The 16,171-nt window shown below is 41.5% G+C and overlaps 1 protein-coding gene across 1 annotated transcript in view; it reads right to left on the bottom strand.

Moving 5' to 3' along the window:
• Positions 1–2,280: 2,280 nt before the first annotated feature.
• The window catches only part of Arl15 (ADP ribosylation factor like GTPase 15), a 273,220-nt gene continuing 259,329 nt past the window's right edge, over positions 2,281–16,171 (bottom strand). The window contains exon 5 of the mRNA XM_036207377.1: positions 2,281–2,948. Coding sequence (XP_036063270.1) covers positions 2,796–2,948 — 153 coding nt within the window. The 3' untranslated portion in view covers positions 2,281–2,795. The remainder of the gene's footprint in view (positions 2,949–16,171) is intronic.

The following is a 16,171-nucleotide window of genomic DNA, read 5'->3' as shown; positions in this document are numbered from 1 at the left end:
TGACACACCACATCTCCATACTCTTTACCTCTCTGAAGGAATGGATCCTGGGAAATGTTTAGATACTCAAATAGAACCAACAGGAAAAGACACTTGGCTTCTTTTTCTTTAAAGCTTCTCACAATGGCTTCAAAGAAACATGTATTCATCATTTGTTTTGACTTAAAGGCAGCAGAACTGATTCTGAAGACTTAAACAGAAGTCTGGGACCCTCAAATGCCAAGGCTGAAAAGAGTCAGTCTGGAAACACCAGTTCTACTAAGCATTTATTTTCATTGCAAGATAGTGGAAATGATATAAATCACGGACAAGGCAAAGTTTCCTTGCCTAGCAAATGTCCACATGAACCTGTCAACTTTTAAGTACAGATTATATCTCAGTAGAAAGACAGGGTAATATGGCAGTTACCCAGCAACCAACACTGTAAACTACGGTAGATACAAAGTCTTATATAAATTAATTGCCAGTATAAAAAAAGGCAACAGCTTCAGCTAAGAAGTTACCAAAAAATGGGTCACTTCCATAAATATAACAAGATGCTAACTGAAGAAATACATGACAGACTGTTTTCCTATGTATCTGAATATGCAAACTAAGACACCTGTGGCACTTTACATGAAAGTAAGACCAAGACCTCACAGCCCCTTCCCTTTCCTCTCCCCTCCCCGACATGTGTTTCCCAAACAGCGCAAATTCTAGGGTTACAGAGACTGGTTGCCAAGACAAGCGGTAAGACAGCGCGCTCCGACCTGCTAGACAAAGAAAGAGCCTTATTGACAGTTGTAAAGCATTAGGCGTCAGACAGAAACTTGTCAAAAACAGCTGTTGTTGGGTACTGATTGATAATGTTTTCATTCTGACGGCTGCGATGCTGCAGACAGTCTCCGGGCTGCTGCGGAGAAGCCCATTGCTGGCGTACATGAACACACACAGGCAACGGGAAGTCATTTAACAGATGGTAAGGAGCACACAGCCACAGTGTCTTCAAAAAGACAACATTCTACATTTAATGAACTTGCAGGCAGAGCGAAGCCTGGAAAAAAACCCATTTATTTATATATCTATTTTCATGGAAGATGAGCAAGAGAGGACAAAATAAAAACAGGAATTGTGTAACTGGTCATCAGAATTAAAGGATTGTGCTGCCCGTGGATCATCACACGGTGTCGAAAATATTCAGGGATACTTTAGACAAAATGAGTCATCATGGATCCTTTAAGCCATATATATATTAAAAGGTTTAAAGAAGTGTGGGACTGTTTTATTAAAATCCATTTACAAGATGAAATTTCAAATGCTACATCTGAGCACTGTGAGGGGTTTGAAGACTATCCTCTAGAGAGTCACAGGTTTTCTGTCACCCTGTGATAAATGCGGCATTGAGTCTCTGGTGTCTAGGTTATCAGTCTATACTACCTAAAAATGACAGATATATTTTTATTGCTTGGATGTAGGGAGCAGTTTTCTACCATTTGGCTACTTAGTATATATACTTAATAAGTAGTCAGAAGTTTGCAAGATGTGCCAATAAATATTTCATCCATGAGCCTCAATATTCATAGATTACTCCTGATTTAGAAAAAGGTCAAAGGTGTTAAATCTTACTAAAACTGTACATTGTTCTATGCAATTTTATCATTTAAATTAAGTGGAAAAAAATTAGTTCCAAAGACTGAGTCTAGGCCCCCTATGTATTTGCTGTAGCCCAGCATACTCTAAGGGCACATTGACACCCCTGAAAATAGAGGTTTATAATGGTAATACTGACAGACCTTTAGCTACTAAATGGAGGCCTGAGCAGACCCCCCTCAGCAGCATCAGCACTTGAGTAAATAATAGGATTCGTCTTTGAGTCTGATCCAATCCATGCCAGCTTCAACCCTAACCTTGAATTATACTTTGGCTGTTATGTTTATTACTTAAAAAGTCATTTTCTTGATTTCATTCAAACATTTCTGATTTTTTAGAAAAAAACAACAACAAATGCTTATGTCACAGCTTGGCTTTTTGCAGACTAATGACTCCATTAAGAAATATTTACGGACTTGATCAAATGGGAATCAGTGATGCCTGTACTTGCCTAAATTTGCTCCGACTCTCTCAACTAGGATGCCCTCCTCCTAAGGGAGGGAACATGGCTGCAGGCAGAATCACACAATCAGTGCACATCTGCTTTCTAGGTTATGAAAAGACAATTGGGTAAAGTTCTGGGTGGTCATCGTTCACTCATAGCCTACAATACACACACACACACACACACACACACACACACACACACACACACACACACTAATATGAAAGGCAGACAAGATAAAATAAAATGTAAAAAACTCAAACCCCTAAGAGATCATGGAAATGGAAAGGGCATATACATCATGTGGAGTCAGTTACAAAGTTACAATCCTCTCATCTCAAGCCCAGGGAGAATTAGTGAAGACATGTGAGTCTGTCTTTCTTCAGAAGGGGTTTCGTTCCCATGAGCTAGCTGTGAGCTCCATCTACTTTAGCACAAAGTATAGAAGAGAGTCTTAGACCAACAGAAGGAAGAGACATGCCATGAAGATTATTAGTGGTAAACAGAGAATAAATTCTCTTTCAGTAGTGTGTACTTGACGTTAATGCCGATGCTAATTCACCTGACTTACAGAACAGTCACTTTAACAGAGAGATGAAAGTCTGAAACAGCTAGAAGAAAATAGAGACTGAAGCCATGACAGTCTTGACACCAACATGAAATCAGAATGGGAAACTAACATGATGGGTTCAAGGCTTTCGGGGATCTTTTGTGTCAGATTTCACATTCTCATCGCCTCAAGGTCTTTTTCTTCTAACAAGTTTATGAGCTGAGAGAAGCTGTCTTTCAGTGCGTCCATGTCATCTACTGAGCAGGGCTGCAGAATCCAGCGTTTTCCACGAGCAAGTGGTTCAAGTTCAAAATATTTTTTGATCTGAAGAGAGAGAAAAAAAAAGAGAGAGATATGTTAATAATTATACAGGACCTTTTTTTCCCCTACCAAACTTCTAAGTGATGAACTGGGGGTTAGTAAGCAGAGTTTATATGAACAGTCATGTCTGGGTGTTCCTAAGACTTTCTGCCACAGCTGTTGCTTTAGCAGGGTTATATGCTGTGACCCGGAAGTGTTTTCTTTGGGTGCGGGTGACCTGCTTGGGAGTCACCATTCCAACTTTGCACTCAATGGCAGGGGCGTTCTTCCGAAGTCGGAGAAAGAATTACATGTACCACAGGGCAGGCAGTGTTGTGAAACGGCACATGAGAGCCAAAAAAGATCCCACTTACTCTAGCCCCTGTGAGCCATGTAACCTTTGCTGTCTGACCCTGACAAAGTGTGGATCCTATCCACTACACAAGACAATCCAAAAAGAAACCAATGTCGTTGATCTTATTCTCTCACTCCTGTATATTGCTAGTGGACATTTCTGAGGGCTAGGAAAGGATCTTCTAGAAGAAAGAATAGAAGCCAAAGGTACAAGGGCTTAAGGGTGCCCAGACGAGTCTAGATAAACTACTTGATTTACACATATGCATAGAGTCTCTCAAGTCTTTTTCCGTCCCAGTCCTGACCACTGGGAGGAGAAGATCCAACCCTTGACTGAATCACATGGCTGGGGCTGGCAGGAGTGCCCACTTTGCTCTCAAGGGTTAAGATAAAGTAAAGAATTCTTCCTGGTCCTCACGCATTCACACACAGCAGGCCAAAGTAAAACTTTGTACTTATCACTAAGGAAGGTGTTCTGAACCTGCACGCCACTCCTCAATCTTTCATTCCGCTACCACAAAGGCCAGACTGTGACCAGCAGAGCCAACCTGTCCAACCCGGCTTACCAGAGCAAGGAGCTAAATCCCAAAACACAAAGGGGTCTGTGGTTGTTATGTATCTTTTACTTGTTTGTTGTTTGTTTTTGCTTGTTTAAACAGGGTCTCACTAGGTAGCCCCGACTGTTCCAAACTCCTCAAACTTGTGGCCAATCCTCCTGCCGCTGATCCCAAAGTATTAGAATTATAGGTGTACACCACCATGTCTGATTCAGAAATGCCAAATGTTGTACTAATTTGGAAATGAAAAAAAAATGCTAAAATTTTATAGTTCAAGAATATCTCTCAAAGTCCTCTTGTAAAGGCTGATCATGGTTTTCCCAGCCTTTAATCCCAGCACCAGGGAGGCAGAGGTAGGCTGACCTCTGTGAGTTGACTTCTAGGCCAGTCAGGGGTACATAGTGAGATCCTATCAAACAAACAAACAAACAAACATACACAAAAAGTCTCCTTATACATGTTTCAAATTGACAATAAATGCCCTTTTCATTCTTTTAAAGAAGCCTATGAGAATTGCAGGGCCATCTTGATTTGAACTCTGAAGAGTAAGGACAATTTATTTCATCCATAGATGAGAAAATGATGGCTCAGAAAAGAGGCCAGAACAATTTTTCATTCCATTTGCTGCACAAATGATCTAAAGAGGCGACTTGCTTATTGAGAACACAAACTGGAAGGTGGGGGTAAAGAGCTGGCTGTGACACGTGAGGACCAGGATTTGGGTCCTGAGAGCCCATGTAAATGCTGGGTGGGCGTGGCAGCCTACAATTCCAGCACCCTCAGAAGACTAACAAGCGGACCCCTCAGGCAAGCTGGCTAGCTAGTCTGGCTGAATCTGTGAGTTCTGGGTTCACCTGCAAGATCCTACCTCAGTAGATAAGCTAGAGAGTGGCTGAGGGCGAGCGCCAATGTCAGCCTTGGACCCTTCACCAGTATCACACACATGTAAGCATGCACATGCATATGACATATATGCAGATATATGTGAAAATTTAAAAAAATAACAAATAAGAAAAAAAAAAAACAACCCAACACTCCTAAACACCAAACCAAACAAGAACCTTCTCACCCCAATTCCATTCTCATAGTTTCTTTTCTTTATTGGAAATTGAGAATGCTTTGCCTCTAAGAGTATAACCATCAATGCCAGAGGCTAAGCCTGGTCACAGAGGGCGAGCTGACAGGGAGAACCCTTGGTCAGCAGGTGGGTAAAGAGCTGCAGAAGATAACGGGGAGGGAATACAGTAAATGCCACAGCTAGGAGAGGATTTCCACAAAGGGTGTAAATCGAGCTTTTTGTCTCCCTTCTCCATTTTTAGATTCTACCAACAATCCCAGGAATCGGGACTGCCATGCTTCTAATGCAATCTGGTAGTTGATCAATAATGCTTCCCACCAGATGATGATCAACAGGTAATATCCAAATTCTGGTACACAAAGTAAGCTGTGCCACTGACATTTTATAGCCTTAATTCAAAAAGGCAGTTAAATAACACTAATTGGAGCTGGGCAGTGGTGGTACACACCTTTAATCCCAGAAAAAGAGAGGCACAGACAGGCAGATCTCTGAGTTCAAGGCCAGCCTGGTCTACAGAGTGAGTTCCAAGATAGCCAAAGCTACACAGAGAAACCCTAACTTGAAAAAACAAGTAATACTACTACTACTACTAATAATAAACAATAATAATAATTGGAAAGAACACTGATCATGAGAAATACAGTAATAAAAAAAGTAAGTAAGCAAATGTATCTCATCAGCAAGATTTCTTCTTGGAATTCATTTAAAAACTGCACAGAATCAAGCTGGGCGTGGTGGTACACACCTTTAATCCCAGCACTCATAAATCTGAGGCAGGCGTATCTGAGTTGAGGCCAGACTGTTTTCCACAGTGAGTTCCAGGCCAGTCAGGCCTACATAGTAAGACCCTGTCTCCAAAAGGAAATCAAAACAAAACAAAACCAAAACCCACACAGAATAAACCTAACAGCAGAATTCCTATTAATTTGAAAACTTTAACATTGGGTTTAATGATCATCAAGTAACTGGTCATATTGTGCATTACTGACAGACATAGAACTTAGTGAGTTCTAGCTTGCTTATGCAGGCACACCTGGAAGAGAATAAAGATGTCTAAAGGTAGGTCTCACTGAATCCTAAACAAGGAAATGGACGCTTTGAAGGCAGAGGAACCCGGCAGTGTTAAGCTGACAAATACTGTTGAGTAACTTGAGATTTTCAGCTCCGCAACCTAAGTGGGTATCTAACCCTGCCACAGTCTCCCAGCTGGTATTCGAAGGATTCCACACAATTATAATAATCAATTTTAAAACAAGATTTCAATCCCCAGATGCTGAGTACCGGCAGTTTCTCTGCTGCCAGAACACAGCCTTTCCCTATCAGAGCTTTCTTTTTCTTTCCCTTTTCCTTTCCCTTTTTTTCCCGTTTCCTTTTCCTTTTTCTCTTTCCCTTTTCTTCTCTTCTTTTCTTTCTTTTTTTTTTTTTTTTGGAGCTGAGGACCGAACCCAGGGCCTTGCGCTTGCTAGGCAAGCGCTCTACCACTGAGCTAAATCCCCAAGCCCAAGCTTCGTGTTTCTAAACAAGAGTTCTGCAGGGTAACAAGCAGGATGACGGCTGACTGCTCTCATTCTGAATGCTTTCAAAGTTTTTGTTTACTTCCCCAGCATTATTACAATAAAAATTACAGTCCTGCCGACTCTCTATCAGCAAATGTTTTTATTTTTATGTTGGTAACCATTTTAAAGAGCAGTGGTTAAGTTTGACTCATAGGAATGATGTGCTTGGATCTGTGCTCCCTCTTGAACGTGAAAAGGTGCTGCTGATGTATCCTTTTTCCAGACTGTTTTCTTATGAAGAGACAAGTTCTAAATATGAACCTGGGTCTTTTGAAACACTTTATTGCTGCGTACATGTCATGGTTACTTGGAAAGTGCTGGAAGGAGGAGATGGCATTTGGGGGGAATGACATCAGAATGCAGCTGCCTGGCACCCTGCGATCATTTAGCTATTTTCAGGACAGTCGCAGGGTGGCCATTGGTCAGTAGCCATGCGGCCACCCTAGAGATAGAAAAACAAAGCCACCAAAAGTACCCAACTGACTTTAGCTCTGTCATCAGAGTCCTCCTCGCCTGGCACGTGGTGAGTGATCTGCATGACTAAATTTCCATCATTCACACATTGAATCCACCGCACAGTCTTTTTATAAGGAAGACAGGGCAGCTCCGCTGTTGCTAACGGTTGGTTGTAGCAGCTGCTAAACCCTCCAGACGTCAAACATCCCTTGCCCAGGGCTGGGCATGGCCTTTATCTCTCCTTAGGTAGTGAAACCCTAAGACAGTCCTCTGGTTGCAGGGTCACAGAGGCAACTGTGATGATGTTCTTACCCTCACTTCCCTTTAAAATATTTTACTTCCAATTTCTGGGAGTAAATTTTTAGGAGGCACACATGGTTCCTAACCCTAATCATCGGCCTTTTGTTAACACCTGCAAACTTCCTTTTATTGACAGTGATAAACTATCTGCTTCCTGTTTTTGTTAGTAAGCTATGGAAGCGCACAGCGGCACCTAGTTTTCTTTTATAGACTTCGGTAAGCCAAAGGTGGGATACTAGAGTTGGGTTTACTTTGTGTTTTATGTGAAAGACTTCGGTTCTGAGCTTGGATATTTATAAAGGAGAGCTCTGACCCACATGAATGTGTGGTAACCCATTAAAGACCACGGCAGGGAGTGACGGCGAGTCACGTGGGATCAAGCCATGCATTATCCTATGTCATCTCTCACTCCACAGAACTAAATGCTACAAGTACCAGTTGGTAACTGCTAAAGTTAAAGATGTTATGCCCCACCTCTGAGGCCTAAAACATCGTCTGGGTGGCCCTGGCTTGTTGAGAACTGCCCACCTAGCCCCTGTGGTGCCCTTTCATACCTGCCTGGGGGCCACTGATGGCAGCTGAGCATTTGCTTTTCCTCTTCTTCCTCACATCTAGAAGCATCGCACACGCACGCTTCCTTTGTGAAATGCCAGCAGACTTTAAGTTGGCTCTTCTTAAGTCTGTGGATGCCTGTGCCAGCGTGTAGTAGTGGCGTGGGGTCTGAAGCAATCTATGGAACTTGGATAATTCAGATCCTCTAGGCTGGCTTATTATAACTTCATTTATGCCCCTGCCATCCCTCACGTACGATTGTAGTGACTGTGCAAGGGTAGCGGAGGGGTGCCATGACCGGCCACCTGTGCCAGCGTGCTGTCTGCCGTGACCGAGGGGGCAGAGCAGAAGTCTGTGAGACAGCAAGACAGAATTGCAGGCACGAGCGGCCACAGCCTGGCTAGAGGACTGTTTCCAGCACTTCTGGAATCGCAGGATTGCAGGCGACTGCTCCCGTCCTGGGCTCGCCAGTGGTCATAAAGGACTGGTGAGTGATATGTAGTCTCCACTCATCTCTGCTCTGTGACTACACTTCAGTCAAAAGCAAGAAAAACGGGCGATTCGAATAAAAGGTTGTTTAGACTAGCTCTTACGTTATGGGAAATAATTTGGTAAGTATTCTGTTAGGGGGCTGCTAAGGAGACTTCAGAAATAAAGGCATATTCTTCTTTGTCTCCAGAAAAGGGATCAAGGGTTGTTGGGAAGTTCAGGATGTCAACTTCAGCTCCTGGTGACCAACAGGGGTACGTCAGCTGTCAATACAGTTGACAGGGTGAAGACTGGAAAAAAGAACTATATAGCCTGGGGCAGAGGCACACACCTTTAATCCCATCACTCGGGAGGCAGACACAGGTGATCTCAGGGAGTTCGAGAGCAGGCTAGTCTACATAGAGTGTTCTGGGCTCACTTATGGACTCCATAGTGAGGCCCTGTCTCAAAAAACAAACACAAAACAAAAACAAAAACCATAGTTGTGGGACTTTGTATATAGCAGGGCAAGCTAGCTTGGAAGGCAACTGAGTTAGTGATCTTGACCGAACACTGTTTTCCTATAATTTTAAATGCACGAACTGGTCCCTATAGGTTTCTTTTTTGTCCTCATGTGGTAACAGGAGTCAGGCTCTGGGTCTCGAATATGCCTACACTCACATCCTTTAACCATGGTTTCTGAGATAGGCGGGCATGGATGACTTTCATCCCTTTGTTTCAATTTCTGTGCCGTCAAGAGGACCTGAACGGACTGCAATTCTGTCAGGCCTTTCCCATGACTGTTCAGGAAGGAAGAGGAGTTTGGTTCATCTCTACCCTGGTCCCCTGCTTTCATCTCTCCAGCAGATAGACCTGTTGTAATGACAGGGAAAGCCTTTTGAGTGATACTTGTAAATTTCCTCCTGAGTCATAGGCTGGGGTCTGCTGGCACCAGGGTTACCAACAGCTCGTGTGTCTCTCCTCTTTGCAACTCCGGGGATGAGGAGAGCAAACTGTTTGAGTCATGCATGAAATCATCAACACTTTGCAGTATTCTTACATCCCCCAAATCTTTAAGTGCAACTAACCAGTCTTTTTATTTATTTATTTATTTATTTTTTTGCCTTCTTAGAGTCAGCTGTTAAACTGTTACCCACTGAGGAAACACAGCTTGTCTGTGTGCTTACAAAGGGGGCCCATTGAGCTCTGCAGCCTTGATTGAGAACTAAGCCCATGCAGTGGCTCTAGGGTGGGTCTGGAGATAGTGGGAGAATATCGTTAAGAGTCTTCTGAATACACTGTTGGCAGCTGGTTTAAAGAAGGCTGCATAGCTGCCCTCTGTTCATCATACTGCTTTTGGGATTTTGAAATCCTTAGAAACGTACTAAGTATGTCATTGAGGACAGAAATAAATAATATAAACAAAATCAATATACAATATTCCCAAAGATATTGCAGAGAACAGACACTTAACTCCTTACTGAGTACCAATCAGGTGCAGAGAATGACTATTCATGTTTCCCTGAATCCATGTTACTGTGTGAGTGCATGCAGGAAGGTGGATGCTCAGTTTCAAGAGGACTGTGGGTAACTTGTTTATGATACAGCTGCTTAAGGAAGCTCACGTTCCGTGCAGCTACCTGACCTTGGAATGATCACAAGCCAGACAAATGGCTTCAGGTTATTACCTGTGACTAAGCCTTGCCTTTATTACAAGTCTCCTTCCCAAGCCAGTAACCTCTGTTGCGTGCAGGATGCTATACGTTAGAACAATAATTATACAGAAACCCAGTTTCCCATTGCATAGGGAACTTCGCATGTCCCAGAAGTTAGGTGGCAGAAGTTAGGAGCTGATAAACATTCCTAGATTTGCTTAATCTGTTAATGTAGAAGTATAGCATAAACTACATCTATTTTCTATTCCTGATACACCTGAGGGGCTTATTTTATTCTCCTCTCTAAAAAAACCTGCTTATGAGATGACCATCCAAGAGGCAAAGATAGGCAGCATGCTTCTGGTTTAGGGAGAAGACTTAGTATTCCTATATCTGCAACTGTTCTACACTCTTTCTAGTATACCACCTCTAGGGAGTCCAACCTGCAAGCCTTTGCTGAAACTCCTGCTTCTACCCACAGATGGAAAAGATCAGCCTATAAATGCCCACTCACCACCCCTTTTGAGGCAGTCTCTCTGTGTAGCTCTGGCTGGCCTAGAATTCACTATATAGACCAGGCTGGTCTCAAACTTGCAGAGATCCACTTGCCTTGGTCTGTCTAGTGTATCGCCACACCTGCCCTGACCCCAATCATCTTTCAGAACATGGCAGAAGTCCTGTGATTTCAAGAAGAGACCTTAGAGGCTAGAAGAACCATTTAAGATTGGGGGGTACAGTCACAGTAGCCTTTGTGGATCACTATTACCACACCCAGGCACCATGAATTACTTATAAATAAATTTTTATTTGAAGAGGGCATGCTCACTCACTTAAATATTATCTATGGTTGCTTTTATGCTACAACTACAAATTTGGGTAATTGCCACAGAGACAGACAGCATGTCACACAGCCTGGAATGTTCACTATCCAAGCTCTGACTTAGAACATTTTGCTTTGTGTTCTTTCCAACAGGCAAGCACAGGAGCGCGTGGTCCAGGCAATAAGCTTCTGGGACAGTTTGACCTCATTCTCCTGCTAGACCACTTCTTCCTCACTTGGACTCACACTTCACTGAGATGGACAATTTGCCTTTCCCAACCTGGCCAAGGCTCCAGTTATGATGTCAGATGTGGGAAATGGAGTCTAGCTGGCAGGTTGGCTGTCTCTACGCATAGTCATATTTTAATTCCTTTTTATGTTCAGCCTGTTGCTCTTAATGTAGAGAGTAGAGTTCCTAAGGGCCAAAAGAGCTAGCCAGGGCACAGAGAAATTTTCTACCAAGTCCCCTAATAATATACCCCATCAGGCATACAGTCTGCCACCTGTCACCTTGAAAACTTTGGTGTCCTTTAAGGATGGCTCTTAGGACATAGAAAGTAGCTACTGCTACTATGCAGTTTTAAAAGGAATATATAATTTACTAAATGTATACTGTCTGAAGAGTAGTTTTTTTTTCCCTGAAGATTTAGTGGTCAACTTAAAAATTTACTATTATCTTTATAAGCTTTTTAAATTCGGGGTACCTATAAGGATCTTTAGGTTCATTTTTAAGGGATTTAACTATTGTAACATTTTCTAATTCCATTTATCAATTTAATGCATTTAATATCCTTTAAAAACATCCAGAATGTGTAGCAATCAAAATATCCTTAAGTAGTTGAGAAGTTTTAAAGTTTTTTTCTTTTTTTTCTGTCAAATTATTCATTGACTCTTAAATTCTGGAATATTCTAAATTCCACAAGTGGACACCTTCTCTGAATATTCTTTTTTTTTAAATTTATTTTTATTTCATGTGCACTGGTATTTTGCCTGTATGTGTGTCTGTGTGCAGGTATCGGGCCCCCTGGAACTAGAGCTGCAGACAGTTGTGAGCTGCCATGTGGGCACTAGGAACTGAACCAGGATCCTCTGGAAGAGCAGCTAGTGCTCTTAACCATCCCTTCTCTGAGGATTCTGATTCCTTCATTGCTTGGTTGGATTTACAGTTCTTTAGCAAACATCTTTACATTTGGCTTTGTAGGAATTTTGTTTTCTTTTATTGATATATAATTTGATAATTTCACCCATTTAAAGTGTGCAATCCAGTCTCTCTCTCCCATATAGTTACAGAGCCGTGAACCTATCATGACCATCTAGTTCTAGACTATTCCACTTAGAAAAGAAACTCCTTATTAACAATCATGTCTTAGCTCCTCCTTCAGCCAATCTCTGAGCTTCTAATTTGATTTTTCTACTAAGGCTTGGTATGTTCTGAACATTTCACACACAGAAAACCACATGCGTGGCCTTTTGTGAGTGGCTTCTTTTGGTGTTTTCAGGGTTCGTCCACACATTGTAATGTGTATTAACTCCAGTCTCCTTTTTATGGCTGAATTATACTCAAGTACTTGAATAATTCTCACTCCTTTTATCAGCTTATGGACACTGGGGTTAGCTCTACTTTTTGAATATTGTGAATGATGTTCATAGTTTTTGTGTAAATACGTTTTCATGTCTCTTTTATCTTTTCAATGAGTAGAATTTCTGAGGTTATATGTTCACTCTCTGTGGCCAAATGCTCCTACATCTTTTGCGAGGATACGTGTTTTGTGTAATGATTTCTGTATATTGGAACAACCTTGCATTCTTGACATAAAATCAACTTGGTCACACAAATATTTATATATATGAATAATGTTGCTGAATTCATTTGCTAGTATTGGAAATTCTTATTTATTTAAATAATGTGTGTGTGTGTGTGTGTGTGTGTGTGTGTGTGTTGCCATGACACCCATGAGGTGAGAGCACAATTTGTAGGAGCTGGCTCTCTCTACCATGTAGGACCTAGGTCTCCAACTCAGTGCCAGGCTTGGTGGCAAATTCCTTCCCCAGCTGAGCTATCTTGCCAACTCTTAGTTGAAGATTCCTATATTTACAGTCACGGGAGATACCAGCCTGTAGTTTGTTTTCTACACACTACTTTTGTCTGCCTCTAAGATTATAGTAATCCTGGCCTCACACAATGAGTTGAAAGTATTCCTTGAGAAGGATTGTTCATTTAAAAAACACCTTGTAGAATTTGGTCCTGGTCTATTCTTGTGGGTTGATGTTTTGATTACTAATTCAATGCCTTTACTTGTTAAGGTCTATTCAGATTTTTCCATTTTTCTGTTAACTTAAACTGTTCATAATCCTTTGAATAGGCACATCTAATTTGGGGAATCTAACTCACAGAGTATAATATATACATCTAATGTGAGGTATCTAACTCACAGGGTATAATATATACATCCAATCTGGGGTATCTAACTCACAGGGTATAATATATACACCTAATCTGGGGTATCTAACTCACAGGGTATAATATATACATCCAATCTGGGGTATCTAACTCACAGGGTATAATATATACATCCAATCTGGACTATCTAACTCACAGGGTATAATATATACATCCAATCTGGGCTATCTAACTCACAGGGTATAATATATACATCCAATCTGGGCTATCTAACTCACAGGGTATAATATATACATCTAATCTGGGCTATCTAACTCACAGGGTATAATATATACATCTAATCTGGGCTATCTAACCCACAGAATGTGCACACCTAGACTGGGCTACCTAATTCACTGGCAAGCGGTTTTCACACCATGCCCCAGTAACTGCATTTATTCTTGTTAGGTCAGTTGGCAATGACTCCGTTTTCAACCCTCATCTTGTTGGTAAGTCTTCCTTTTTTACTGAGTCAGTTGGATAAACTTTGGTCAGTTTTGTGGATATTCTCAATGAATTCATTTTTGATTTTATTTCCTTTCTCTATTGTTTTCCCAACCTTGGTTTCATTTCCTTCCAGTCTCATTTTTCTTCCCATTGGCTTTGACTTTATATTGCACTTCTTCTTAGATTCCTAAGGTTATGCCAACTTTTACTTTTTTTTTATATTTTAATTAGACCTCTGATAATTTTGTCCAATTGTTTTGAGCATATTTACCTTCCCAGATCCGACCTCCCTCTCCCTTCTCACCCAAGTTTGTACTTTCTCAATCAAGGCCAGTTTGTGCTATCCAAATATTCTTTGATCTGTGGCCTTCCACTGGAGTGTGGTCCACTTATCAGGGACTACACTCTTGGAGAAAACTGACCCTTCCAACTTTCACTTTAAAGGTTATTCTCTTGAATCACATGCCCATATGACTGTTTTAATCTCCTTTGTTGACTGATTTGAGCACAGGGAGTTCCATATTCTTTTCATGTTATTTTTCAAGACTGTATCTCTTATTAGTATAAAAAGAAAATCCAGTTAAGCACATGTATCTCACAGCTTGTAATTTCTACATTCACTAGAGCTAACGACACACAACAAGATACAAAAATCAAAGTGTTAATTTGTTTTTCATGCACAGCACAGGAATCATAACTTTACAGGCTGAAGACAGGGGCCCTGGCTTACTCCCCCCACCCCCTGCCACATCTATTTAACTACTTCCATAATCTGGATTGTTAGCTGCTTACTTCTAGTACCACATTTTGAGTACCTGAAGAAGTTTGCGGCTCAAAGACCAAGATGCCCAATTTCAAGTTTCAAAAGATAAAAATGATCCAGTGGTTCACAAAATGGAAATAGACCTTGGTAGAACAAACCACGTGGGCTCAGAGGTTCACAAGGCCATCAAGGTTTGCTTTGCAGGTGGCTGTGGCAGAATGGGAATGCTGAAGAAAGGCTCTGGGGGCTGCCAGCATCTAGCTATTGTCACAGCACGAAGCTAAGATACGAAGTCTGAGCATAGGGCTGGTCTACTGAGGAAGAATAAATGCAGAAAAGTAAGTCTGGCTGGCTAACAGGCTCTGGATCGCATGGCCCCAGGCCCATAACCTGTGAGTTCTTCAGTTCCATGAGTCATTGTTTTCCTTATACCAGGCATTATAAATCACTCCTATATAAATTAATGAGAGAGGTATACCAGGCTTGATAGAATAAAACATCTCCACAAGTCTGCGGCAAACTCCATTTTCAAAGATGATAACCCCAATTTGGATAATTTCTCTCTAAATTCTTCATATGTAATAGTTGCTTGGGGACACAGACAATGAAAAAAATTGTTTTGTTCTCTCTAATGTACCTACTGTATTGCTGGCCACAGCAGATACTCGTTTATTTCTTTTAAAAATGGACTTTGAGAGCTGAACTATCATGACAAAGAGAGCGAACAGGGCCCGTGTTTCCCCCCAACACTAAAATGTCAGTAAAAGAAGGAAACAATATCAGAGTGGAGTTACTGCTCTAATTAATCAGGTCAAGGTTTCGCACAGAAGGCTGATCTCATAAACAGTTTCAAAACTGCAGGTCTAATTGGTTTAAACTCTATTACACACATGCCCACAGGCAGCTGCAAGTTGTTTTGCAAACAGAAAAGTAAACAACCTACCATGGAAAAGAAAACCACTCCAAAAACCTGCGACCAATAGGACACTTGTGTTTCGAGCCGTTCCCTTTAATCTGTGTCCAAACAAAGCATCTAATTCTTATCTCAGAGAATGGGAAACACTGACAGATGCAGAAAGGGGAGCCTCAGGAGTGCGCTTGTCTTTGCATGCAGGTACAGGCAGCCTTTCAATAGCCATCTATAACACCATTAATTACAGAGGCAGCCGGGCTTCGGCCCCACACCGTTTTCTTCTCCTCCCTCCTTCCTGGGATCCTTCCACTTCACCCTTGCAGAAGGGCACTCACTCTCAGTACCAAACACTTTTAGGATATTGTAAACGGGATGCTTTCTTCTTTTGATTTAATTTTTCTTTACTTATGGAAGCAGATATGGTGAGGGTCTCTGAAACCTATTGCCGAAAAACTTTTTCCTGGCCATACAACGTGGCTGTTGAAGAGTCTTACCTATATGTATGGGGGCTAGTCAAATATGTACTAGACAGGAAAGGGAGTTAATGAGTGAAAAACCCAAACACATATCAGAGACAACCAATTAGCTTGTCTGAAACACAGGCTTGTAAAGCTATCAGTAACTTATAAAATGGTCTGCTACACACGAGTAAAATGGTGCTTAAATGACTTGCCTAACAAGATGCAGTCACCATGAAATTGATTCTTTTAAGTTTTCTTTTTTTTAAACTTAATAGCCATTAACTGTGCATATTGATATGGCTGGCTGGCTATCTTGGTATTATAAAATGCAGGCTAAAGACATGAGTTCTACATTTTATGAAGTTAAGGGGGTGCCAAGCACTTGAAAAGGAACAAAAACCCATCAGTTATCGACAGTGGTGTCTGC

The sequence above is a fragment of the Onychomys torridus genome, chromosome 15 (genome assembly GCF_903995425.1).
Source record: "Onychomys torridus chromosome 15, mOncTor1.1, whole genome shotgun sequence".
NCBI lineage: Eukaryota > Metazoa > Chordata > Mammalia > Rodentia > Cricetidae > Onychomys > Onychomys torridus.
The sequence above is the reverse complement of the archived record's forward strand: the minus strand, read 5'-3'. Positions and strand labels throughout refer to the sequence as shown.